At 41.5% G+C, this 27,693-nt stretch overlaps 1 protein-coding gene across 1 annotated transcript in view; it reads right to left on the minus strand.

Moving 5' to 3' along the window:
- The window catches only part of map3k1 (mitogen-activated protein kinase kinase kinase 1, E3 ubiquitin protein ligase), a gene marked incomplete at its 5' end in the record, with an annotated part of 57,715 nt that overhangs the window by 29,436 nt on the left and 586 nt on the right, over nucleotides 1–27,693 (minus strand). Inside the window, 3 exons of the mRNA XM_080419447.1 lie at nucleotides 2,830–3,039; nucleotides 5,032–5,164; nucleotides 25,458–26,038. Coding sequence (XP_080275573.1) covers nucleotides 2,830–3,039; nucleotides 5,032–5,164; nucleotides 25,458–26,038 — 924 coding nt within the window. The remainder of the gene's footprint in view (nucleotides 1–2,829; nucleotides 3,040–5,031; nucleotides 5,165–25,457; nucleotides 26,039–27,693) is intronic.

A 27,693-nucleotide genomic window follows, 5' to 3' on the forward strand; every position in this document is an offset into this window, starting at 1 on the left:
CTATTCATGAGGAGCATTCCAGTGGTGGGAAGTAACCAAGTACATTTACTGTACTTAAAGGAGTAGTTCACCCAAAAAGTTCAAAAAAAAAAACCGGCTTATTTTCGATCAATTGCACACCCCATGAAGCATTGAATTCATGACTCTTTGGGTCTCCTCCCGGAGAGACCACCGGTTATCAAATTATTGTCTTAGGAATGCGATAAAAACAAAAAAACATCTCCATCAATTCAATGCTTCATGGGGTGTGTAATTGATTTTGAAAGGGACCATTCTACATACATTTACATTAACTTTTCGTCTGTCGGATGGAAACCTCATATGTCTAAAACTGTCTGAAATTCAAATTCAAAATGATCAAAAGTAGCAGATACAAGCTTAAAACGCGGTGTGATAGATCAGCTACTTTTGTGTGACTATGATGGCGTTAATTTACGAAAACACACATAAAGTTAATATATGGAGATTAAGAGGTTTCTGCTCGACAGCAATGTTTTGGTAATGTAAGTATGTTTTGTGGTGGAAAAAGTGCTCAAATGTTTTACTTAAGTAAAAGTATCAATACTGCAATGTAGAAATACTCTGTTACAAGTAAAAGTATCAATACTGCAATGTAGAAATACTCTGTTACAAGTAAAAGTCCGGAATTCAAAATGTACTTGAATAAAAGTACAAAAGTATACAGATCTAGTATACATCTATATCTAGTATACAGATATAGATGTCTATATCTAGTATACATATCTAGTATACAGATCTACAAGCTCACAACGTGTCGCTTCGTGAGCTTTTAGATCGTCTATTTTCAAATAGCCTAGGTATAAAATAGGGCTAAAGGGGTTAATGTATGTTAATTGATATCTGCAAAGTAACTAGTAACTAAAGCTTTCAAATAATTGTAGTGGAGTAAAAGTACAATATTTTCCTCTGAGAAGTAAAAGTACTGAAAATTGGAAATCCTCCACTAAAGTAAAAAATACCTCAAAATTGTACTTAAGTACAGTACTTGAGTAAATGTACTTAGTTACTTTCCACCACTGGATGCTAACACTTTTGTACATTTACTCTGAACGTAGGACATGTAGCAGAATGTTTGAACATTGTGGTATTGCTCCATTTACTCAAGTAAAAAAAAAAACTAATCCGAGTACGTCTTCCACCGCTGGAAAAAAAAGAGAAAACCCTGCAGTGAGAGCAAAGTGCTGTACAACCGTGCAAACATTAGGAGCAAAGAACATGTCGGCAGAGATTTTAAAGGGTCAATAGAGGCGGGGGGGAGGGGCCGCGGGGGTCTTTTGTTTTTGAGCGTTTTAAAGAGAGGAGCCCGTGGGACAGACAAGAGACCCGAGTGACCCAGAAGTGCCATAATGGCAGAAAGAGGTCATTCATGTTTAGCAAGGAGCTTTACCTTACGAACAATACAACCTGAAAATCTAGTTAGAACCTGACCGGGAGCCCCGCTGACAGGCCGAGGGGTTCGAGTCAAAAATTGTGGTCCCAACCACTTCAAACCCTATACTTGGTGGTCCGGAGGGTCCCCCCAGGGCGATAAAACTAGGGCCTCCCTCCTGTTTTCCAGCAGTAACCGGAGTAGTGGGGCCCACTGCAGCGTTTCTTTAAATATATATTTATTTAATATTTGATTTGATACATATACATATTTGATGTATACATTTGTTATTACATTTAAGGCACAATAACTGTGATATCCAGTCACTTTGGGGATAAACCAGATGTTGAAGGGTAATTTTGGTATGATAATGATCATAATGTAAAATCATGTATTCTTTAAAAGAATTCTGAACATTTTCCAAAGCACACATTTATACTTTTTTTAGGCGGCTAATTTAGCGTTGAGGTGCCCATAAGGTTTAGGTGCCCACTGGACCTCCGCTAAATATAGCAGATCAACAAGCTCACAATGCGTTGCAACAAGAGCTTGTAGATCGGCTGTTTTTTCGGCTAAGGTTCAACCCCAGAATGAGGATGTGGTTAATGCTCTCTTAAAGTGAATTTGGCTGTTCATTATTTATTTACAGGAGAAATATTGGACCCTTAAATGATTCTGATTTTATTGATTCCAATTCCTTCCTTTTTACGGTCCCCAAAAATTTGGATTTGGTTCCTACACGGAACCGAAATTCAACACCCTAGTACTGACGCGTGATTTGGGAACGTACAGAACCGGTTGGCAAACCCCGCCCCCGACTGTCTCCACTGGCTGAATCACGCCTGCTTGAAAAGGTACATAGGTGGGCCTTGCTGTATGTTATGCCACGCAGTTAGTGACAGGACGCTGTTACTAAGAAAACACAATATAAAAGACAGCTTTTGTGCATTTGTGCAGTAGGAGAGGCGTTCTCACATGCCCTATAAAGTTTACAAATTTAGGTATGTACCGTTCTAAATTTTGGCGGAATAGTCGAGTACAGTACTTGATACTCACGTGAGATATATGACAGTACAGACTACTGAGACTAGGCATTTGGTGATGAGAATTATCAATATAGCATCCATGATCCATCCATCTGCAGGCTGGCAGACAGCTATTACTTAATCCATTGAAATAAAGAAGAGGAACGGATAGTTTATTGCTGAGGAAACAGCCATGAAAGCGACCAATTCCAGAATAATCATTATCTCAATATATTCTATCATATATATTCTATATCATTATCAGAGGGATGCATGGGGTTAACAGAGCTGCTCCTGCAGTCTAAAATCTCCTCATTCCACTCGGGGGGGGTGGGGTTTGCCAACCGGTCCGGAACGTTCCCAAATCATGCAGCACTGACTACTGACAAACGACCAATGGTTGGGGAAACTCACCGGGACTGGAGACGCCCTCCTCCTGCGAACGCCAGGCGACTCGGGCTTCCCGCAGGCTTTGCCAGAGTTAGACGGGGGTCCTCCTGGCGACGGACTGCGGCGGCCGCGGCTTTGGGACGCGGCGCCTGGACGCGCTGCGTCCGATCCCCCCTCGCCCCCTTGGGGGGCCGCTTCACTCCCCACTGGCTGATGGGGGATCGCTTTCACCACCTTGGCAGGGGATGAGAAAAGGACGTTGTGACTTCTGACTTGATGTTTAGGCAATACTTTCCAGTGGTGGAAAAAGTACTCAAATGTTTTACTAAGGTAAAAGTATCAATACTGCAATGTAGAACTACTCTGTTACAAGTAAAAGTCCGGAATTAAACATTTACTTGAGTAAAAGTACAAAAGTATTGGCATCAAAATGTACTTAAAGTACTGAAAGTAGAAAGTACTCATTATGCAGAATGTCCCATTTCAAGTTTTCAAATGTATACATCTTTTGAAAATAGCAACTCTACAAGCTTGCAATGCGTCTGACAATGGAGTCTGACAATGCTTTGTCAATGCAAAAGTGAAAGTACAAAAGTATTGGTATCAAAATGTACTAAAAGTACTAAAATGTTTGAAAATAGCCCATCTACAAGCTCAAAACGTGCCACGGTGCAACGCGTTTTGAGCTTGTACATCGGCTAATTTTGCTACTTTTGTGACACTGTAGTAGGACAAAGTAGGGCATTAATTCACGAAAAAGTTTAAATACGGAGATATGAGGTTTCTGCCAGACAGCAATGCTGTTTACACGCCCAATTTCATCCAATTTATGAATGATAGCCTCGGACAAGACTGACTCTCCAGGGCAGGGGGGATTTCATGAAGGCCTCGCTTTAGCCTTCTGCCCCTCAAAAACACGATAAGCCCTGAGGTCACAGTGACCTTCATACCCACACCTGCACTCCCCCGGCTGATTGCAGTGTAGTCTCTGGCTCTTTCCAGTTCTTAGACACAGGTGTCTTTTGTTGACATTCCGGAATTCTCAACTCCCCCCTCATTCCACATCTTCAAATGAGTCCAGTGACTCCAATTAGTCCAGGACTGTGTGTGTAGGAACTTTTCAGTCAGGAGTTGCTACAAATATTGGTCATTTGTAAATACCAATCTTTTTTTTTAAAATTTAGACATTTTGTGAAATAAACAGCTTTTTAAATGTATTTATTTCACTGATACAATGAAAATTTTAAGTGAACTTCATTCATTGCATTTTGAGTGAGGTGTCAAAAAAAATGTGAATCAGCCTTATAGCGCAATGGCATTTTGGTAGGTTTGGTCGTGCAGTTACCTTGTCATGATGTAACTAGTCCAATTGGTCAAATATATTGCTCCATTGCTTCGAAATTGATAATCCTCAATGATCCTCAATGAGTGAGGACAGTGAGTGACTCTTTTAGCACATAAACATAAACAAAACGCAAACAAAGCTGGTTCTGACAACATTATAACATCACAAAACCCAGTAGAAACTGTCCAACTTCATGTTGATTTAGCCATTTGTTATTAGGACGAAAAGAAAAAAGAAAAGAACAAGGTAGTACTGGGGTTTTGTAATGTTACATAGACAGAATCAGCTTTGTTTGCATTCGTTTAAGGCTTTTCAGATTCACAAGTCAATGAGGAAAATCTACGATGCGACGGAATAAGATATCACACCATGTGAAAGCAACTATACAACCCAAACCTACAACCAAGTGTCATTGCGATAGCCGTTTCATTTTAGATGTCTTTGGCTATTCAAAAATAGCAGATCTACAAGCTCATAGCGCGGCGCCGAGTGCCGCGCTATGAGCTCGTATATCTGCTATTATTATTTTTTGAATAATATCTGTGAATAAGATCTGTGAATATATGTTTTTTAAAGCGATTTTTTTTTACTCAAATCTTTGCTTCTGGGGATTCTACAAATACCAGTTTTAAAAATATATATATATGTTGCATTAATATTAGTGGTTCTCAAACTTTTTTCATGTCAAGGACCTCCGAAAATGACAGTTATTTGTCCACGGACCCCCCCCCCCATTCTCAAAATATTTACACGATTATATTTCAAAAATGAGCTATGAGCTTGTATATCTGCTATTTTTTAATAGCCCAAAGAAATCTAAAATGACTGGGTTTCGGAACCAGTTCATGATGGGGATAGATATAGGTTCAAGTCCCGCTCACCACAGGCCCTCTGCGGTTGCGTCGCTCCAGCCACTCGTGCTTCCAGGTGGGCATGCACGTGGCCTTCAGCTTCTCGCGGATCATGCGGTCCTCGGGCCGCTCGTCCATCTTCTGCAGACCCCGCAGGCCGTCTCTGTAGGGTGGGTGAGGGGGGGGTCGGGAGAGGTGGGAGAGGCACAGAGAGAGCAGAGTTAAGCGTTGGGTCTAGGGACCAAAAGCGGTCCATAATGGACTCTTACTGGTCTGTTACATAGAGTTATAATATATCTAGAGGGCGGATTGCCCCGACCCCAGCTATTCATTTCAATGAAAGTTGCTCAGTGGCGTTTTGAAGCACTCGCAAGTACAATATTGGTTCCAGATTGGTTCCATTGGGTCTATGCAATATTTGGGTCGTGACGCGTCGTGAGCAGGCGCACAAACGGCAGATGCACGTGCAAAATGTGGAAGTGTTGCAATATCAGATTTGACCACCAGGCTTGGCCGCTTCACTGTTCTACCGTCGTTCTGGGGGCTTGGGTCTGTAACTCTTGAGAGTGTACAAATAGAACCAAATCATGGACCCATATTTGGTTCCATTTGTACACTCTAGAAACTTGTAGATCGGCTATTTTCAGAGGTTTGGTGTATCATGTATGAATCAAACATTAACAAGCGTTAACAAAACATGAATTTACACAACACTTCACAAGGCTATGAAGCTATCTATGAAATCTATGAAAACGTTTAATCTGCAAAACTATTTTATACAACATGTAGTGTATGTAGTGGGTTTCCCTGCTTCATCTCTCTCTCTCTCTCTCTCTCTCAGGTAAGGGGTGCTTGGCTTGAAAAAAACATTGATGACAGCTGGTCTACAGCCAGCCTAGAGGGCTTAAGTTGAAACGGTCCTTCGTTACACCTACTTCAAAAGGACAGGTGCGTAGGAGTAGGCAGTCAACGCATGAGACAGGAAAAAATAAATCCTGCACACTGTCTTCACTCACGAGTTAATGGAAATACGTTTCGGTCGCTCTGACCTTCCCTGATCCTGAGGTAACCAGATACCTGATGAAGGGTCAGTGTGCCTGAAACGTTTTTGCACTCACACTTTTTGGCTGTTATCACTTTAACCATTATCTTACACTTTGGATATTCAAAAATAGCAGATCTACAAGCTCATAGTGCGGCGCTATGAGCTTGTAGATCTGCAATTTTTTTTTATAAATCATGAAAATGTGTGCAAATCTTTGAATATACATTCTTTAAAGCGAACATTTGTTACTCAAATCTTAGCTTCTAAATCCTAATAGTTTTTTGAAAAAACTTATGTTGCTATAATCAGTGGTTCTCAAACTTTTTCATGTCTAGGGCCCCCAAAATGATATGCATTTGGCTGCAGACCCCCATCTCAAAATATGTTGTTCCAGGGACCCCCAGAAGCACAGATCGGAGTTAAAAATGTTCACTTTAAAACATATATATTCAAGGATTTTCACACATTTTCCACAATTGTTCAAAAAATAGCAGATCTACAAGCTCATAGCGTGGCACTCTGTGCCGCGCTATGAGCTTGTAAATCTGCTATTTTTGAATAGCCAAAGAAATCTTAAAATGACACAGACGCGTTCCCGGTCTCAATGGGTTAAGTGAAGCACAGCGCAGCCTTGGAGCAAACCGTACTCGGACCGTATCCTGAGGTGGTTTGACTGAGTATACTCACTACTCAGAGGCGTCTAGGTCCTTTGGAGTGTTTACAAGTGTGAGGAAAAAAAAGCTGAGTCACGATCCGAGTTCATTACTATGTCTGAACTGGTCCAAGTGCTCCCATCAAAAAAAGTAGTGAATGGTGCCATTCTTGTCCAAGTGAATAGTAGTTCATCTGTTTCTAGTGGCATGAGTGACACATCCCTGCGAGCACAAATACTCCCCAGACAGCAAGGTGACAATCATTCATCTAGGGATGGGCAATTAATCAAAAATGTATCGAAACCGACATTTAGAACCAACTAGTCCATACGCGGGGGTGTGCGCACTCAAAGTATTTGCAGACTTTTGAGTTAGGTATGGGCAAGGCGTGTGTTCCTATGACTCGAGCTCTGCCTAGCTCGAGCTAGACAGTTATCTCACACACACAGTCACACACACACACAGTCACACACACACATCGTGATTCACAGAAAGAGGTTTTTCTCCGCAGCCGTGAGGCAGGTCGTCGTAGACTCCCAGCGAATGCTCGGGTGTCGCGGAACAGACAACACGCCAACGCTGTTAGCACCAAGAGCTGACAGCCCAGTAGCCCCGTAGCTATAGCGCACTGGTTGGGACCGTGACAAGAGTACACCCGGGGCTGAAAGTAACCATGACGACGACAGATGCCATAGGCCGAACTGGCAATCTCCGGCGATAACACAAAAACGCTAATAAACAGCTTACATTTTGGGGAAGTGAAAAACGTTCGTCGTCATGTTGTGCGTATGCTAATGCTCAATGCCTGTGTGCAAGTTGAGATCAATTAAGTCAACCCGCTGAGGAAAAGCATAGGGGACAGACGTTTTTTCCGTGTGTGTGACAGACAGTTTTCCTAAATTATGTAGGATAACCCACTTATTCTTGCTCATTGCGACTTGTTGTTGTTGTGAGCTTTTAGATTACATGTTTTCCGCTGTTTTAAAAATAATGTGGGAAAAAAAGTGATTACGTGAAGACGGGGAGTATTTGGTGCTTTCGCTGTTTGTTTTGGTAGACACAAAAACGTCCCCGTACACCGAAACAAACAGTGAAATCACCAAAATACAGTGAGAGGTCAATGTGTTTCTACAGGTAAACACCACCACACTACTCCAGTGGCTGATAACTGCTGCTATGAGGGAAATGATGGGTAAAATATATATTTATTGTATTGTTATGCAAACACAGGGCAAAGTTACATACTATGCCTTTAATTGTCATAGTAGGCAGTTGCTAGGGAGCAGCAGGTGGTTGCTATGTCATTGGAAAGGCAGTTGCTAAGGTTCAGTAAGTGGTTGCTAAGGTGGAGCAGGTCATTGTTACGGTGTTGGAAGGCAATAGGCAATAATAGAAGGCGAAAGTATGAGTGGTAGTATTCTGGACCAGTGGTTCTCAAAGTGGATTTGTTAATATATCAGCCATTAAAAAATATCCAAAGATTGTGAACAATTATTAACACCACACATTTTATGGGGGTCCCTGCCACAAACATATTTTCAAATGGAGCACACGCCCAAATACATATCAATTGAATTTGGGGATCCTGGACATGAAAATGTTTGAGATCCATTGATCTGGAGATTCCAAATATGTTGAGATCTTGGTAATGAGATAGAGTTAGATCAGCGTAGGAAAAAAACTATCGGTGAGCTTCCCTTCAATCAGTGATCTGATATTCTATCCGATCTGCAATCAGAACAAGCCTACAAGGATGGGGTGGTCGGTTGCTTCTGTTAGGGTGCGCCTAATCTGAGTTCCCAGAAGTTTTTGCCAGCTCTACGCATACAAACGGGGGTGCACCTGGTGCAGAAGCGTCATTTCAGCAAAATTAACTCTCTGAGTGCCAAGAACGAGTTATCCCGATTTTATTTTTTTATAATTTCTTTTTTTTTAAAAGGTGTTTAAAAGAACCCAAGATATCATCATTTGAAGATTTGGTGCTCCATTCACTTATTGTTTAACTTATTACTGAAAAAGGCTGTATCTCGGCTCCTGAGCACTTTTTTTTTTACTTTAAAGAAATTGCTGGCACAGTATGAACATATTTTTTTTATTTCATTGGCACTGTCTGGGAGAGTTAACTTACCTACCACTTAAGCAAAAATAGTGGATCTACAAGTTCAAGCTTGTGAGCTTGTAGATCCATTATGTTTGCTACTTTGGTGGGGAGGTGGGGATGTTTGAAAATGTTCACATTATAATGACATGCCCAAAATAGGAGTACCAGGTTGAAAGTGGATAATAGATGTATGGTTACAGACAAGAAAACACATACGTATAACATGTCACATGTAGATGGATTATTATCCCAAAAATGTTCAAAGTTGGGGAAAATATGCATAAAATAACTGAATTGGAGGTTAAATGTCAACACTAGGGGGTGGCAATTGCCATCCCTCCAGAGACCCCAAATGAAGGCGGTTGCTAGGGTGTTGTCAGGTGGTTGCTAAGGTGCGCTAAGTGGTTGCTGGTTGGGGCAACCTGATATCCCAGTGGTTAGGCTGCGTACCACCTGGGCACAGTGCCCTGACTCCATTAGCTGGATGTTATTCCCCTCCTCTGTCTCTTTGCATTTCCCGGTCTCTTTACAGCAAGTGCAGTCGAATAAAAGGCTCAACCCGTTAAAACCGGGAGCGCACTTTAACGATTATGTTATACTTTCTTTGGCTATTAAAAAATAGCAGCTATACAAGCTCATAGCGCGGCACCGAGTGCCGCACTATGAGCTGGTAGATCTGCTATTTTTCTTTTTGAAAAATCGTGGGTAAATCTTATATTCAAAAAAAATTAAGCTAAATGTTTTTCCTCAAATCTTTGCTTCTGGGGATTCTACAAATGTCTTCTAAATCCTAACAGTAAAAAAAAACTATTTTGCTAGTGGTTCTCAAACTTTTTCATGTCCCCCAAAATGATATGTATTTAGCCACGGACCGGACCCCCATCTCAAAATATTTTGTTCCAGGGAGTTAAAAGTGTATATATACTGTATATATATTTAAGGATTTGCAAATTTTCTAAAAAAAAATCCCCCTCAAAAATAGCAGATCTACAAGCTCATAGCACAGAGTGCCGCGCTATGAGCTTGTATATCTGCTATTTTTGAATGGCCAAAGAAATCTAAAATGACACCGTATGCGTTCCCGGATTGAATGGGTTAAAATGCCCCCAAACATTACTTTACAAAGTGGTGGCTAAATGGTAAATGGTGCATTTATATAGAGCCTTTACCCAAAGTGCAGTATAATGTGCAACACACACACACACACACACACACACACACACACACACACACACACACACACACACACACACACACACACACACACACACACACACACACACACACACACACACACACACACACACAGTGGCAGAGGAAACCATGAAAGGCCACCGGCATCAACCTGCTCATCGGCAGGAGTTCGGGGTTCAGTGTCTTGCTCAAGGACACTTTTAGACAAACCCAGGGGGAGCCAGGGAATGGAACCCGGAAACCTCCCGATTCCCAAGCGGCCGCGCTTCTAGTAGCAGTAATAGTACTTGTAGTTCAAGCAGCAATACCCTACAGTAGTCTATCTACCTAGTAGGCTACCTATCATATATTACACTATTTCTGGAAATTTCCGTCCCCATTTCATGAAAAGTAACAGTTTTGGACATACAAGGTTGACGAACAGTGACGATATATAATAAAGACAGTAAGAGAGCTCCCAGCTAGACTTGGGATGATGTCACCGTGAACCAGTCACTAGTCTGAACTAGTTTAAACTAGTGACAAAGTGGGGGGAATGCCGTGCGTTGCGTGTTTGTGTGTGCCGAGCATGAATATATGAATATCCATTCTCTCCTACGGCTCCTCGCCGCACCCATCCACTGTAAGAAGCACGCAAAAAAAGAAAGACAGGAGAAGAAAAGACAGGAATCGGATGAGGTGTGTGACAGTTAATCAAACCGATCACTTTAATCAATCATAAGAAAATAAATCGATAATCGACTTTGATTAAAAGAATTATAGATCTTGTGGGAAATTTGAAATGTCCCTTTTTTCATTATTTTTCTTTTCTTTTTTACAAAAGAAAATAGCAGATCTACAAGCTCACAATAAGTCGCGACGCGGCACGCCGCAACACGCTGTGAGCTTGTAGATCGGGTACTTTCACAATTGTTGTCAGTAGAAAACAGGGATTAAGTGGTTAATCAGAGTAATACATTTACAGTCAATTATTTGTATTAATTGATAATTATTTAATTATTTTTTTCAGTCGATTTGTTGATATATATATAAATAAAAAAGAACACTTCTCAATTATTCAATTAAAAAGTAAATGGACAGAATCATCGCTAGGTAATCGACAGTTGCCCTAAATCTGATCTTGCCGTTCGATTAATTAAATTAAAGAGAGATTTTGCGAGAACCAACGGGCACGGCGCTGATTCAGCCCCGACTACCGAGGAGTCGGTATAGCGAGCGAGCGAGAGGGCAACAATGGGAGCCATCTTCCCTCTTACCTGAATCGACTGGCCCCCGCGCCTCTCAAATAACAGCGATCCCACACAACTATGAGCTGGCAACAAAGGAGACATTGTGTAAGACGACAGCACACAGGTGGGGTTTATGGGAGGCCTGGCAGGGCCGAAGGAAGAGTCCATTTCAAAAACCTGTTGCACGTAAGCCGAAACTGCGTCACACAGAACACAGGTCGGAACAGAGGGGTCCACGCCCTTTCCCATGGGGGAAACGGCGAAGCCTGGGACTTGGGTTACGGTCGAATATGATCCCCCCCTTTGCCTCTGCTGTGAGGAGAGACAGGCAGGCAGGCAGGGGAGGACCAGGAATCAGTGTTGGTATACACTCAAGTAAATACTCCCTAACAAGTGTTCAAAAGTTCAAATTGCGAGGTGTGTTTTGTTTTTAATATGAATGCATTGCTGTGTTAATATTTTGAATGTTAACAAAAAACTTTTTTTTTAAAGAAAAGAAGAAAAAAAAAAAAGAAATAATGAAAGACTTCTGGAATTTTCAAAAATAGTGGAGGAAAAAAAAGTGAAAATAGCAGATCTACTTGTAGATCAGCTATTTCCACTATATTTGAAATAGTGTGAAACAGTGGTTAATTCATAATATATTTTTTGTAAGTTTGGGTACCGAGAGTCCCTTCCAAGAAATATAGTGGAGTAAAAAGTGCAAATTAATGAGCTTGCAAAAAAATGAATACTCGAATACTACCCAAAAATAGCAGATCTACAAGCTCCCGTTACAATGCATCGTGACACGTTATGAGCTTGTAAGATTGCCTATTTTCGGCGAAGAGATTTTGGTGTCAAGGATGGGACGATATGAAAATGTCATGTCACGATTATTGTGGCCAAAATAATTGTGATTAACGATGTTATTGTGATAATAAAAATTCTTTAAAATGCCACAAAAAAATACTGGAATCACTTTTAAACCCAAAATATTTTGTTTAACCCCCAAAATATCACTTACCCTACCTTTAAATGTTAATGTATCCAACTATCCATTTGAAACTTATTATTATCATTTCATAAAACATTTAAATGTATTATTGTATTATTTATTTATTTTTAAAGCAGAATCTGTCTTGAGAGATTAGATTGCTGCTAACCTTGGGACTGTTTATCTCCAGAATGAGCCTTCTATTTAAATAATGTAGGCTAAAATACACATCTATTTAAAATGATGTCCAACAGTGTGCCATGACATACAAACTTAGACTTCTTAATATCAGCTTTACGGCAGCCAAATATAATGAATGTATCCTCGCCAAATATCCAGACAAAAATAAAGGCAAAGGAATTCTGTTGCAGCTCATGATCAAACATAGCTACAGGTTATATAAAGCATCAAATAGACTTGTTCAATGGAGAAAATCTATTTTGACTCAAATATAGGTCAGAAGTAAATAGGTACTCGGAGTAAATAAGGTGGTGGAGTGGAGTGATAACAACGCTCTTATCATTAACACAGAAAAGACAGACGAGATTGTTTTTGGTGCACCACTGGAGATACACAGATCCCCCATTACTATTCATAGTGAACAGATCAACCAGGTATGTTCGTATACATACCTAGGGGTAGCAATAGACCATCTTTTGTCATGGAAAGACCAGATTGAATCAGTGGGTAAGAAGACAAAGCAAAGAATCTATTTCCTTCGCCGTCTGAGATCTTTTGGTGCTAGTAGACAGATTCTTCTTTTGTTTTTCACTTCTGTTATTATGAGTGTTGTTCAGTGCTGTAGTACCACCTGGTATGGATGTCTGTCTATAGCCTTAAAGTCACAACTGCTGCAGCAACTGAACATTTGTTCAAAGATAGTTGGACAACCACTTCAGAGGCTCTATACATCTACGTATAATAACAGTATGCTAAGGTTGGCAAGGAATATCACTTCAAACACTAGCCATGTTTTGTATGGAGAATATAGGATGCTGCCTTCAGGAAGGAGATACGGTGTTCCAACATACAATAAGGTCAAACTGAAGAGGTCCTTTGTCCATCAGACAACATTGAGGCTTAATCAGGAGTTTAGGCCAGGAGTAGGCTGAGTGGTGGACATTGCTCTTGTCTTTATATGTCTTTATGTATGTATTTTTGTTTTAGTTTTTTGTGTCATGTCAAATGTGTGTACCCTTTATGGGTTGCATACATGGCAGTGTGAAAGTATTATCGTAACGTAGAAGTAAGTTACCTTTTTGTTTGTTTCTATTGGTAACGTATAGGACAAAGTTGAACGTTTTCCGGGGCATAAAACTTTGCAGTCGAATTTGGCAAGATGCCTGTCCCTAAATTACAATTCTAAAATTAAAAACCAAGTAGGAGAATGGATAACAAAACCTCCCTCTGTGGCAGGCCTGGAATTTCGTCATTTTAGGGTCAAGGCCACTTTGGTGTTGTAACATTTTCGAGAGCACAAAGGCAAAATGCCAGGGCAGGATAAGGCCATCAAATCAAACAATCATTTGAAATCCACGGAAATAAATAATCAAATTAAATGTTATATACTTTCAATACATAGTAAAACTATCAATGAAATAAGTAAACATATTATAAGCAGTTTATTTCATTTTATTTATTTATTGCATTTACCAATTGCCAATATCTGTAGAAACTACTGAGTTAAAAGTTCATACACGCACAGCCCCTCAGTCACTGGACTCATTTGAAGATGGGGAGTCAGGGGGAGAGAATTCAGAATCTCAACAAAAGACACTGGTGTTTAAAAACCCATATTGACAGGAAAGAGACCTAGAAGAAAACAGTGGAATCATCTGGGGCAGTGTGGGCGGGGCATCAAGGCCACTGTGACCTCAGAGCAGACCATTTTTTGAGGTGAGGTGTTTGGGACGCAAACCTTTTAGTTTGAGACCCAAAATATAAATGTGATGTCTCCCCGGGACCCAAACTAGTGAAAATAGCTAATCTACAAGCTCACAACACATGTTGTGAGCTTGTAGATCTGCCATTTTCACTACTTCTGTATGAAGTTCTTTTGAATATATATATATTTTTTTGTTGCAGGAAAAAAGGGATACCGGTGTTTACTCACGACCCATAAAAATGGGTAGGTCCCGACCCACCGTTTTGGGAAATACTGGGCCTTCCTACCCTGTGGTAAAAGTTTGTTTTAAACCTTTTCAACTTCAAATTTGCCGTCATGTGGTGCAAATATCCCCCCTACAGCCAGCGTTTTCAGATGGTACTTTTACACGCCAACTCCTTGAAAGTTTCTACCGGGCAGAGAGGTAAAAAGCTGTAAATCGCCTGTTTTTGCCTGCTCAACACTATTGTTTGACAATTATAAAATAGGATTGAATTGAGTCTCTTATTATCCCCCCATGCCAGAGGAGTCTGATTTTAGTTAGTTATGATACATTTACAGATGACATTGTTCTGAGCAGCTGGTCTCTAGTCAGTATTGGAATGTCAAGCTGAACATGTTTTGGCAGCAGTGTTGCCAGATTTTGTGAGAGAAACAAGCAGACAGCTGTTTTTGAAAATAGGTCCCTGGCACAAAATATGTTCATAATGGGGGTCCACTCCATGACATGAACATATTTGAGAAACACTGGTTTAAACAACAAGCAAGCCCAACTAAGCAACTACACTTTAGAAACAAGCCCAAAAAACAGCAAGCCGCAACTACCAATATTTTATTTAAGCGACTTTACATAAAAACAAACCCAAAGTCGCTTATAATAAGCAGACTTGGCATCACTGTTTGGCAGAGGCTTAGCAGGAGAACAGTGTCCTGAAAATATAGGGCTTCATTTTCTGCCCCAGCTAAAATATGTGCATGTGTGTCACTCTGTCCACCAGAGGCTGCTGGAAACACCAAGACAACCTCAAGGGAGATAATGATTTTAAGTACCCTAAGCGCAGATCCCTGCCAGGCCGGGTTGCCTACCTAAGGACACAAGGAAGCTGCGGTGGAAATAGTTTGTACGGCGGACGGTGCAACTTTGCATGGTTTTGGAGGTGCGCTGTATAGAGGCCCTTCAACATGCGTTTCCAATTAGGGTCCGATTGGAATTTTGCATTCATGTAAGAAATAGGCCCCGGGCACAGATTTATGAAGGCAATTAAAGGTAAATGGTATGGAGTATCAAACCATTGTTTAATGGTCATTGTCACAGGACTCACAAGACCATTTGTGCCTAATTTGGTGTGTGTGTGTGTGGGAGGGCAAGTTTCTGCAATAAACAGTGACATTTGTATCATCTGTGAGTGGAAGTGAAATGTCGCTTTTGGCTCTGGCCTCTGCGGCAAACGTTGGCGGCCAATTGTGTTAAATTGGAATGGAATATGAAATATCGATTGTATCGACTGATACAAAACATCTTGATCACAACTCACACCAATTTGTGTGAGTTGTGGGCAAACTATGTTAGAGTAGTATTAAAAAAGATTCAAGATCCAAGATTAGCTGCTTACAGAGACGTGGACAGACAGACACGGGCGAAAACATAATCTCCCGCTCCCGGGTATTCCGGCCTGGTGCAGATAATAAATGAATAATAAACTTGCTTGGACTGAAACATACACAGACACACTGCTCAAATATTATTATTGTTGTTGTTGTTGTTGGTTCACACATGACGCGGGTCATTTGAGGAGAACGATCGAGTTACAGTGATATCAGATATGAGCATCTTTTTTAGGAATGTGAACAGTCAAAAACTAACACAAAATTAAGTAAACACATCAGATTTTAAGCACATGTGTTTTCCAATATACAAGCAAAATCAGGACCACAATAGAAATAAGCTCTCCAGCTTCAATGTGTTCTATCCCTTGTGACATATATGTTCAAATGCTGCCTATGTTCAAGTATATTCTGCATAAATATGTCACTCAACAGACAATCTGGGAACCCAGAGCCAACTGAAAAGGAAAAACACCGACCTCTGCTGTTTGTTACTATGTCAGTTGGCTCTGGGAGGAAGAAAACGGAGCACCCGTGCGCAAGGAAACCGGGGTTTTGGTCTGCCTTCAGCGCATCACTTCCGGTGGTGCGACTATGTTTTCATTCCCACTAACAATATTTCTACACGGAACACTAACACCACTTCTCCCAGAGAACATGGATCGTTTTGGTTATAAGCCCAGTTTCTATGATGAAAGAGTAAGTTAAAATGTGAATATCTTTCCGTGGTTTTGTCTGCTCCGTGGATGCTATTGTTAAATTAGTTTCGGTTTGTTTCGAGGGGGGAAGGATTGACGGACACGTGAATGCCGCCCACTGCATTTGATTGGGTAAAGCGCGGCCTGCTTCCTGATCTGAAGGCACGCCCACATGTAGGCAGTGCGTACACGTTATGACGAACCTCCCCGACAGATTCCAACGCAGAGCAGAATCTGTTCTTGAGAGATTACTCAACAGAAAATGTGTTCACTAAAGAGCAATAGAGACGGGGAGACATCTGTTACTGAACAAACACTATAATTATTATAGCAATGGTTTACTATCACCAATATAGAGCTTTTACTTAACAATACAACCTTTTTTTAAGACAGAAATATCACTTCCACAACTTTTAGTTTGAACCCCAAAAAGATCACTTGCAGCACCTTGAAAGTGTCACGTGATAGAGTGTCATGGTTCCATGAGGAGAAGCAGAGAGAGAGGGAGAGAGAGAGAGAGAGAGAGAGAGAGAGAGAGCAGGTTGTTTTGACTAGGTAATCTGGCCCCCCTGCGTGTGCGTGTTGACTTTACACATGTAATCTCAGCGCCCGGCCCCGTCCTGCCGCTAACCAAACAGACAGGGGGGCTGGCTGAGGGGCCGGCCGCTCACGCCTAAAACAGGCCGTGAAATATCCGGGGCCGCTTTTGTTCTGGACGGCCTCCGAGCTGCTAAACCTCCCCTCCCCGTCCCTCCCGGGGGCTTTTAAAGCAAGCCGGTGTCTGTGGTGGAGGGAGGGGGGGGGGGGACCCTCGGGAAGAAGTCCCCGCAGTGCTAACCCAGACACACACACACACACACACACACACACACACACACACACACACACACACCCCGGGACTCACTGGGGACACAGCGCCGCCAAGTCCCCAGGGTCCCTTTGACACCCAAAAGGTCACAGAATAAGAATACACAGTGAAATACTCAGTTGGTTATTTAATGCAACCAAAATGGACATTGGGTTGCATTTGTAAACTCCTGAGTTTCAAATGGATAGTTGGATATAGCAACATTAAAAAATCGGTAGGATAAGTGATATGTTGGAGCTTAAACAAAATGTTTGTGGTTAAAAAGTTAAAGCTCTATATTGTGATGCTGTGTGTTGCTATAGAGTGTTTGTTCGGTAACAGGAGTCTCTCCAGCTCTTTAATGATATATTTTCAGGTGGGACACCAATTTCCTCCAATCAGGCGAAATAACTTAATTATCAGCTCAACTTTATAGCTTTCCAGTTCCAATTGTGTCTGCTCGTTTCATCACTTCCAATGTCACTTGTTTATTGTGTATTCTGTATGAGCTCTCTCTCCTGATTGGATGAAATTGGTATCCCAACCTGAAAATGTAATTTTCTGTTTATTGAAGAGCTGGAGAGACGGGGAGACCCCTGTTACTGAACAAACACTCAAATGTAGAGCTATTTAACACTTATTTTAACAAAATAAATATCACTTAAACCAAACATTTGACTGTGTAGCCCACCCTTTCACGTAATGTTATATGAAATATAAGGACCACCATAACTCTTAGAGTGTACAAATGGAACCAAATGGACCCCCATTTGTACACTCTCAGAGTTACAGACCTGTAAGGGTCCATTTGGAACCCCCTCAAGTAAGTAACCCAGATGGTTCCTGGACCTCACTTCGAGAACCACTAAAACAACATGTATGCAATACTGTATGTATGATAGAATGTGTTTATCAAAAATGTTAATGAAGGCCAAAATTATATCGATTTGTTTTAAATATAGGAATCGTTAAAGGGAACCGTTAAAAGGGCAAGACCACTTTGGTAGAGGTTTGGGTTGTGTAGTTACCTTGCCATGATGTAACTCCAAAGGTGAACAAGAAATTGAAATTAATTGCTCCATTGATTAGAAATTGATCATTCTAAATATACTCCTCATTGACTTACATACGGTAAAACAGCTCTCAAAGTCACTCTTTTAGCACATAAACGAACGCAAACAAAGTTGATTCAGACAATATAGAACATCACCAAACCCAGTACTGTTTGTTTTTTTAATAAAAATGTCAACTTCCTGTTGATTTAGCTATTTTTATAGCCCCCGGACCGGATCCGGATCTTCAAATAATACTGGGTTTGGTGATCTATATTGTCTGAATCAGCTTTGTTTGCGTTTGTTTATGTGCTAAAAGAGTGACTTTGAGAGCTGTTTCACCGTACAATGTAAGTCAATGAGGAGCATATTTTGAATGATCAATTTCTAATCACTGGGACAACTATGTTTGATTTCTTGTCCACCTTTGGAGTTACATCATGGCAAAGTAACTATACAACCCAAACCTCTACCAAAGTGGACTTGCCCTTTAAGGAATCGGACGGCTGAGATGGAATCGCGAAGGAACCGTTAATCGTTCAAATCCCAAAAGGGTCCCAACCCTAGTGCACACCCAACCAGAAGCCTCCATGTTTCCCACAGAGGTCCATGACACGGTGCTGCCCCGGAGCTGTGTGATCCTATCTCCTTTCTGCATCGCTGCACTGTCTCTCACATGACCAGGTTATTATTACAGCCAACGCCGTAGCGCGCACACAGTCCCACACTCCAAAACCCCATCACAACAAAACTAGTCATATTCCATCTGGAAGGTTCTTTTTGGGATCGATCAAGCAGTGGCTCTGAAAATGTTCCCCGTCGTCAAGGACCCCCAGATTAACGCGTATTTGGCCATGGACCCCCATCTGAAAAGATGTTGTGCAGTAATAACACACAAAATAGACCATCAACAAGCTCACAACGTTGTGAGCTTGTAGATAGTCTATCTTCAAATAACTGTGTGTATATAGGTTTGAAGTGGTTAAACTTATTTAGATTTTGATGCTATATTTGATTATTTTGACCCCTGGGGGTCCCCGGACCCCACTTTGAGAACAACTGCAATAAAGTATCTATCTATTGATCTCTGCCAGGCCAATTACTTGCTGCTGCAATGTCTAAAAATATGTTTTGCTCTTATGTACCTGTACACAAGATGTAACAATTAAGAAAGACCACACTGAACCCTGGGGTGAACATTCGGCAAACAATAGCCAATCTACAAGCTCACAACGCATGTGTGGACTACAGCTATCCAGCTGCACATGGTTTGTTGAGCAGCTGGATACTGGACTTGCTATCGGGCCCCTCCCTGCCAGGTGGTGGTCCCAGGCAGCAGACCCTCTGCTCTTCAACACAGGAGCCCCTCAGGGCTGTGAGAGGAGTCCTCTCCTCTATTCCCTGTACACACATGACTGTATGGCCACACGCAGCTCTAACGTCATCATCAAGTATGCTGATGACTTGGCATGTAACGATTCACTCAACTCACAATACGAAACGATTCGAATCACGATACTAGCTTCACGATACGATCTTTCATGATTTTTCAAACGCAAAATTATTTTCCAGACATATGACCGTTTTTTTTTTTTTTTTACTTATTTCTCTTACACAAATCCAGTATTTTCTTTTCTTTCATTTGTTTACAAATACTGTGTTTTATCTTATCCTCTTTTAAATACAATAGCATATGACTGAAAACTCTTTTTTTTTAATCAATTCTCTTACAAAGATCCTGTATTTTCTTCTCTTTTTTTTACACAGCCTCTGCTGTTTGCATCGCGATAAAATTTTTATTAATTCGATTAGAATTTTCACCAGTTTGAATCGATTTTAATCGATTTACGATAAATCGTTGCATGCCTACTGATGACACAACGGTGATGGGCCTGATCGACAACGGCGAAGATGAGACAGCCTGCTACAGGGCCGAGGTCGGAACACTGACACAGTGGTGCCAGGGGAATAAAATCGATCTCAACATCAAAAAGACAAGGTGCTCGGATGGCACAGTGGTAAAAGTGCCTGCCCACCACCACGGAGGTTGTGGGTTTGAATCCACCGCGGTGCATCCCGGCTTTGTCGAGCGTCTATATACGAACACAATTGGCCCGTGTACGGGGGGAGGGAAGCATAAAGACTGGCATAAATTGGCATAAAGACTATATTGGGGAGAAAAGGGGGTAAAAAGCACAAAAAAACATCAAAAACAATCAAAAAGACCAAGGAGCTGATCATGGATTTCGTGGAAGCCGAGGAGAACACAAACTCATTGACATCGATGGTGTTGCAGTGAAACACATCAGTGACTTTACATTCCTTGGAATACACTGGAATTGGAATCTCAGAGGACCTCAAATGGGCCACACACTCCACGCGCGTGGTGAAAAAGGCTCAGCATCGGCTCAACTGCCTCCCGACGCCGGAAGAAATTTGGGGGGGTGACCCCCCCCCATTGTCTGGGCATTCTACGACACTAGTACCTTCGAGAGCACCATGCAGACAGAGTGGCACCACCGCTTGGTATGGGAACTGCACCACCCCAAGACCGCAAAGCTCTGCAGAGAGTGGTGCGAACAGCTCAGCACATCGGGGAAGGCGGGCTTCCCTCCCTTCAGGAAACACACGAGAGACGATGTGTGGCTAATATGGCTGAGAGTATCATCAGGGACGTTCACCCACCATGGAAACATGGAAATTGTAAACACGTACTTGTTTCTTTTTGGGCGCTATATAAATTCAAGTAATTATTATTATTATAATGGAGTGGAATATGTTCATGTCGGCTCATTCGTTGCTGTGCAAGTTAAGCCAAGCATTTAGCTGCACCATTCTCCCCAAATCAAATCAGTGTTGTGCGTGACAACCAATATGTGATTCACATTATATTTTTTTTCTCACAGTGCCCCGGGGAGTAACGCTGCCCCGAGTTTGAGAACCACCAGGCGGATACACGTGAGATAAGGATGAGGCTTGTTGCCATAGTGAAGCTAGGAGCGTGGAACTCAAAACAGGCAGACACAAGAACACAAGACACACAGTCACACACTTGTCTGTTCTCGTGAAAGAATGCCACAAACCACCCCCGGCCCGGCCCGAGGGTCGGGGGTTTTGGAGGCAGGAGAAGTCGACCCAAAACCACAGCAAATTGTGATGCTGTTTAGCCCTAAACAGAGACTACACAGAGTCGGAATACCTGAGCACTACTGTGGCTGATCCAAAACTAAGGAAAGCCTCGCCTGTGTATATTAAGCACAGTCTCGCGATCGAGAAAGGCCACCACAGCAGGCAAACCTGGCGCCCAAGAGAAGACAGACTGCACACAAAATGTGGTACAAACTGAGCAACACTTTTTTTTTACCTGCTCGGGCTGGGCAAGTCATATCTGTTAAAAGGACCACTTCACCCATTTTCAACCTATCTTCATATACTGTAATTGGTCCTGGTAGGTAGGTAGGCAGGTTTCTGAACTGTCCACAGCCCACCAATGAGAACACAGAGCGAGTAGACACAAATGGTGCCATCTTATGAGTAAATTATATGAAGATACGGTTGAAAATGGGTAAAGCGTTATAATCTGCTGATTTACAAAAAACTGAACACAGCTCATCTCTACAATGCAAGCTCACAATGAGATGGGATGCGTTGTGAGCTTGTAGATCAGCTTTTTCTTAAATTCTTTGCACGCCACCATTGTGCAACAACGTACAATACAGGGCTTAAGAGGTTAATCAGACTAACTTGATTTAGTCGATTACAACAAAATCTATTAGAATTATTTCGTGTAGATTCGTTGATATATATAAGAAAATAAATATTATTCCCAAAAAACCTTGCTTCTTGATTATCGATCAAATGGTTCTATTAATTGCCCAGCCCTAGTTACAGTTAGGCCTGTAAAAAGTATTACATAATAACCTAATCGCAATTATGTATTTGAGATAAATACTATAATTTTGTATGATCATCATTATCATTTCCATGTTGAACATTTCTCTTCCATTTTCAAGCATTTTCCCAAAATTGCAGAGATAGTCGATCTACAAACTCACACAAACACGTCACATCGTGACCTTGTAGATTCTGTTATTTCTAAAATATTTTGATGGTGTAAAATTAATAAATATGTCATTTATCTATATATTTATAAGTTATTTCTTATATCTGCCCTGGCTGTGCATTTTGTTTACAAAGCTTAAAAAGGCAAACAGAAATACAAACGTTATTCATAACGTGCCAATGTTCAATGCCCAAATTAAAAAAAAAAAATCGCAACTATTTGTAGAACAAATAATCGTCAAGTAAAATGTCACCGTGATCGCGACAGCCGTTAGTTGCAGTGATTGAGCCACTGCAAAGCAAAGATGTTTCAGTGGGTGAGCATTCGTTTCCTGTAACACTATCTTCAAAACAACAGCACTAGCCTAAAGGGGAGGGGGTGGGGGGGGGCATTGTGTGTAGGAAATCCGGAGTCCTACGATGGCGGTTACTACTGTAGGCACTGGTGGAAGAAGTACTCTCATTGTTATACTTAAGTAAAAGTAGCAATACCACCATAAATTCATGCGTTCAAAATGCATTATGAGTAAAATTTACAAAAGTATTGGCGTCAAATTAGACTTGGTAAACTACCACTTTTGAATGTATTTATTTTTTCCTTCCGAAAATATCTTGTATCTACAAGCTCAGAATGCTTAGTAAAGAGCTTAAGTGGTTAATGTGTGTTTTGTGATATATAATCTATCTCTACTAAGTGACTAGTGGAGCAAGCTGTCAAATTAATGATTAACAGAGTTAACCTTGAGATATGAGATTCAGATTGCAGAGTGTGAAAGTGTTCCAAAGCAGTGGTTCTCAATATGGAGTCCGGGGACCCCCAGGGGTCCTTGAGGGGGTCCCAAGCTAAATTGTAAAAGTTTAGCCACTGTAATACTGTACTCTATTTTCCAAAAACTCTTGAACATTTTTGAAAAACATTGAACATTTCTGATTTTTTTTTATTTTTTTTTACCATTTTTGAAACATTTCAACATCACAAATCTTGTATGGGGGGACCATGGTACAAAATATTTTCAGATGGGGGGCCCTGAGGCCAAATACATATTAATTTGGGGGTCCTTGACAGGAAAAGGTTTGAGAACCAACCAGTGTTCTAAATGGTGACAAAGAGCTCTGAGCCGTCACCTGAATGGACTTTGGTCCATTTTAGTGCCACAAGATCTGCCACACACGTCACTTCTAAAAAAGGTGTAAGCCAGTGGTTTTTTAAGTGGGGTCCGGGGACCCCCAGGGGTCCTTGAGGTGGTTCCAGGGGGTCCCCAGCAAAATTTGTTAAAAACAGTTTAACCACTTTAACCCTGTTATAGGCTTAGGTTATTTTATTTTTTAAATAGCTGATCTACAAGCTCACAGCACATTTGAAAAACCTTTAATTTTGAAATGATTAAAGACAAATCTTCGCTTATGGGGGTCCAAACACAAATACATCAATTTGGGGGTCCGTGACATGAAAAATGTTTGAGAACGAACCACTGATGTTTAACATTGATACAAACTTCCAAAAGACGTAAACAAACTTCAATGTTAAACAGCTAGCGTTAGGGCCCTGCACAGAGCCTATAGTTTGGTAGTTCTGAAAGTGGGGGGGGCCCCCCAGGGGTCCATGGGGGGGGGGGTCCAGGTGGTCCCCAGCAAAATGATTGATAGTTAGGAACCAAATGGACCGTTATGGGTCTGTAACTAGTCTGAGGGTGTACAAATGGAACCAAATGGCGGGTCTATTTGGTTCCATTTGTACACTCTCAGAGTTAGATTAACACGGACAATACTACAGTGTAGACTGATGGTCCCAGAGATCAAAACTTGAATCAAATGGGGGTCCGTAGCTTAATGCATGTCAAACTGAGGGTTTTAAAATGATATGAAAATGGTTTGAGAATCACTGCCACTGAATAGCCGTAAAACATCTTGGGTCTCTGGCATGTCTTTATAAAATGGGGGTCCGCAGGCTAATATGTGGCAATTTGGGGGTCCTTTACATGAAAAGGTTTGAGAAGCACTGCTGTAGTTTACATTGAGTTTTTCCTTAATGGTGTAAGAAGTACTCAGATTTTGGACTTAAGTAAAAGTACCAATACTAGTACTACCACAAGTCCTGTATTCAAAATCGATCGAAAGTCGATGTACAATAGTATTAGAATCAAAATATACTTAAAGTGCCAAAAGTACTCATTATGCAGAATGGCCCATTTCAGAATCATACATGGCCTATAGTATATCATGTTATTGTCCTTTAAGTATCACCACTCAAACCATATTTAAGCTATTCAAAAATAGATGATCCGTGTTGTGAGCGTGTAGATCTGCTATTTTCAAAAGAGTTTTGATTAATCGTTAATAAATCTAAATTTGCAAACTAGTAACTAAACCTGTTAAAAAGGTACAATATTTGCCTCTTTGAGATGCAGTGGAGTAGATGTACAAAGTATAAAACATGGACATACTCAGGTAAAACCAAGTTACAGTACTTGAGTAAATGTACTTAGTTACTTTCCACCACTTGTGTTTTTCTTGGCCACCTGGAAAAGGGGGAAGTGGCTTTTATTACAATAAGTTCCTGTATGCTCCAAAATGGAACACAAAAAAAGGGGTTCCAAGTTTACCCTTTAACAGATCTGAGAGTGTACAAAAGGAACCAAATGGACCCGACAGGCAGTGATAGGGGTATTGTAACTAAGTAAACATTTTAGGTATTTTTACTTTACTGGAGAGTATTTCCAATTTTCAGTACTTTTACTTCTACTCCACTTCATCTCAGAGGCAAATATTGTACTTTTACTCCACTACAAATTCTTTGAAAACTTTAGTTACTAGTTACTTTTGTAGATTTTGATTATTATTAAAAAACATAGATGACCCACTTCAGCCCTATATATATTTAGGCCATTTAAAAGTAGATCTGCTATTTTCAAAAGATTTGTATGCATTTGAAAAAAAAACACATTGCAGTATTGATACTTTTACTAAAGTAAAGAAATTGAGCACTTTTTCCACCACTGCCGACAGGGTCCATTTGTACACTCTCAGATCAGATCCTTAGAGGTAAAAAAAAAAAAAAAAAAGACTAAAAAGCATAAAAATCTTATTTCTTGTGGTGGATCATGTGTACCTGTGTTGTGGCGGGGCGCTCACTGCGGCCGCGGCGGGGATCGAACCGACACCAGAACCATGGCGATCGGAGCCGTCGACACCACCAGCAGCAGCGGAACTTCTCCCCGACAACTCCTGATCCTGGCCCGCGTGCTCGTCACCACCACCACCACCACCACATCCACCAGCTCCTCCGTGCGTGGTGTTGTTGTTGTTGTTGTTCTGGAGGTCCACCACCGGTGATGATGATGATCCGGTGATCACCACCGTGCCCCCGGTACCGATCGCTCCGACACCCCCACCACCGACACCCCCGAAGTGCAGCAGGTCCGGGGAATCGGACCAGAGCAGGTCGGAGGTGGATCGGACCTCCGACCTGCTCTGGTCCGATTCCGCTGCTCTGATCGGAGGAGGAGGATCGGGTGGTCCCGGACCACCACCGGGTGGTCCCGGACCACCACCGGGCCAACTTGTTGCGCCAAAGTTCCCGTTAAAGTTGTGCCCCGATCCCTGCTGAGAGGAAGATCCGCTGCTACTGCTGCTGCTGCTGTTGGTGTCCAGAACCGGGTCTATCGCTGTTGATGTTGTCCCTACTGGGTCCTGTGGTTGTTGTTGTTGTTGTTGTTGTTGTTGTTGTTGTTGCTGTTGTTGTTGGTGGGTTGAGGTTCTGTCCCGGTTCCGCGACAACGAGCTGCGGCTCCTCGCCGTCGCCATTTTCTGCTGTCCTGGAGTAGAGCTACCATTTAGATCTATGATGATGTGTGTGTGTGTGTGTGTGTGTGTGTGTGTGGACTGGCGAGAGAGAGAGAGAGAGAGAGAGAGAGAGAGAGTGGGAGGAGAGAGAGAGGGGGGGGTGAGAGATAGAGAGAGAGAGAGAGAGAGAGAGAGAGAGAGAGAGAGAGAGAAAGAGAGAGAGAGAGAGAGAGAGAGACACACAAAGAGAGAAAGAGAGAGAGTGGGAGGAGAGAGAGTGGAGAGAGAGAGAGGGAGGCAGAGAGAGAGAGAGAGATAAAGAGAGAGAGAGAGAGATTAAGAGAGAGAGAGAGAGAGAGAGAGAGAGAATTTGAGAGCAAGAGAGAGTATTAGAGAGATAGGGGGGGGGCTGGGGAGGGGGCAAGGGAAAGAGATGGGAGGGGCTCCTGGGGGGCCCAAAGGACCGGATGTTTACATGTAAACGTCAGATGTGCTTTAAAGGTTCAATGCAGTGATTTTGATTACCTATAGAATGTGTAACTTAGTTTTTAAAAAAAAGTTACAACAATGTGTGACGTTTTGTATTTGAGTTGCTAAAAGTAGGCTATTATTGGTCAAAATATGTATCACATGTAAAAAAAAAAAATGATTTTTAAAAATCATTCATATAATTGGATAGTAATTAGTAATGCATTATGTGTTCATCACTTTAATGCTGAAGCTGTCAAGGTGGGGCTGATTTTAATGTTTAACTTTATTAAACGTTATGTAAACCTATAATAATACACAGTAACAAAAGTCAAAGCACTATTTGTTTTTAATTCAAATTCAAAGCAAGAGACAAAACTATCTTATCTACCAGCTCCAGAATGCTTATAGTCCAGGCATTTAAGGTCAAAAAAGGGGTCAACCTCCCACTAATTGCAACAAAACCAAACTCAGCTGATTTTGTATCCTCAATATGTCCTGAATAACAGGGAAAAAGTCGCAAGGAATTCTATGAAGGGAAAGTTTTGAAAATGGCCTGTAAGTATGACCCTACCAAAAACACTTTTTGGACCTTTCTGCTAGATTTGACCATGCTGTATTTGTTACTTGTAGCAAAACAAGGATACAGAATATAGTGACAAGAATTTATTATGATCACATAATCACACAACTAATCAAGTACTGATCAAACAATATCACACTACAAAATGTCATCTTCATCCTCGTCATCCTCGTCACAGTGCATCTGTATTGAGTTAGTGCAGCTGGACCCTCTGCATTGTCCACATGCCGGAGTGCACTCGATATTGTTCTTTTTGCATGTGCATCTCAGGGTGCTGCAGTCAGCCTGGCAGTTGCACTTGATGACCCGCAGAAGCTTTTCTGGAGCAGGGGGTAGGGTTGTCTGAATTGGCACAAACCCATCATCACATTTCTGCCATCCCACTCTGTAGGATTAGGTCCGTCTGTAGATCCCTTCCATTCTTGTACTTGCAAGTACACACGTAGGCTGTGATATTTTGCTGCTACTGATGTTGGAGGTAAGACCTGTGGCTGAATGTAAGTAGAGCTAG

Source organism: Gymnoscopelus braueri, assembly GCF_963280865.1.
Source record: "Gymnoscopelus braueri genome assembly, chromosome: 22".
NCBI lineage: Eukaryota > Metazoa > Chordata > Actinopteri > Myctophiformes > Myctophidae > Gymnoscopelus > Gymnoscopelus braueri.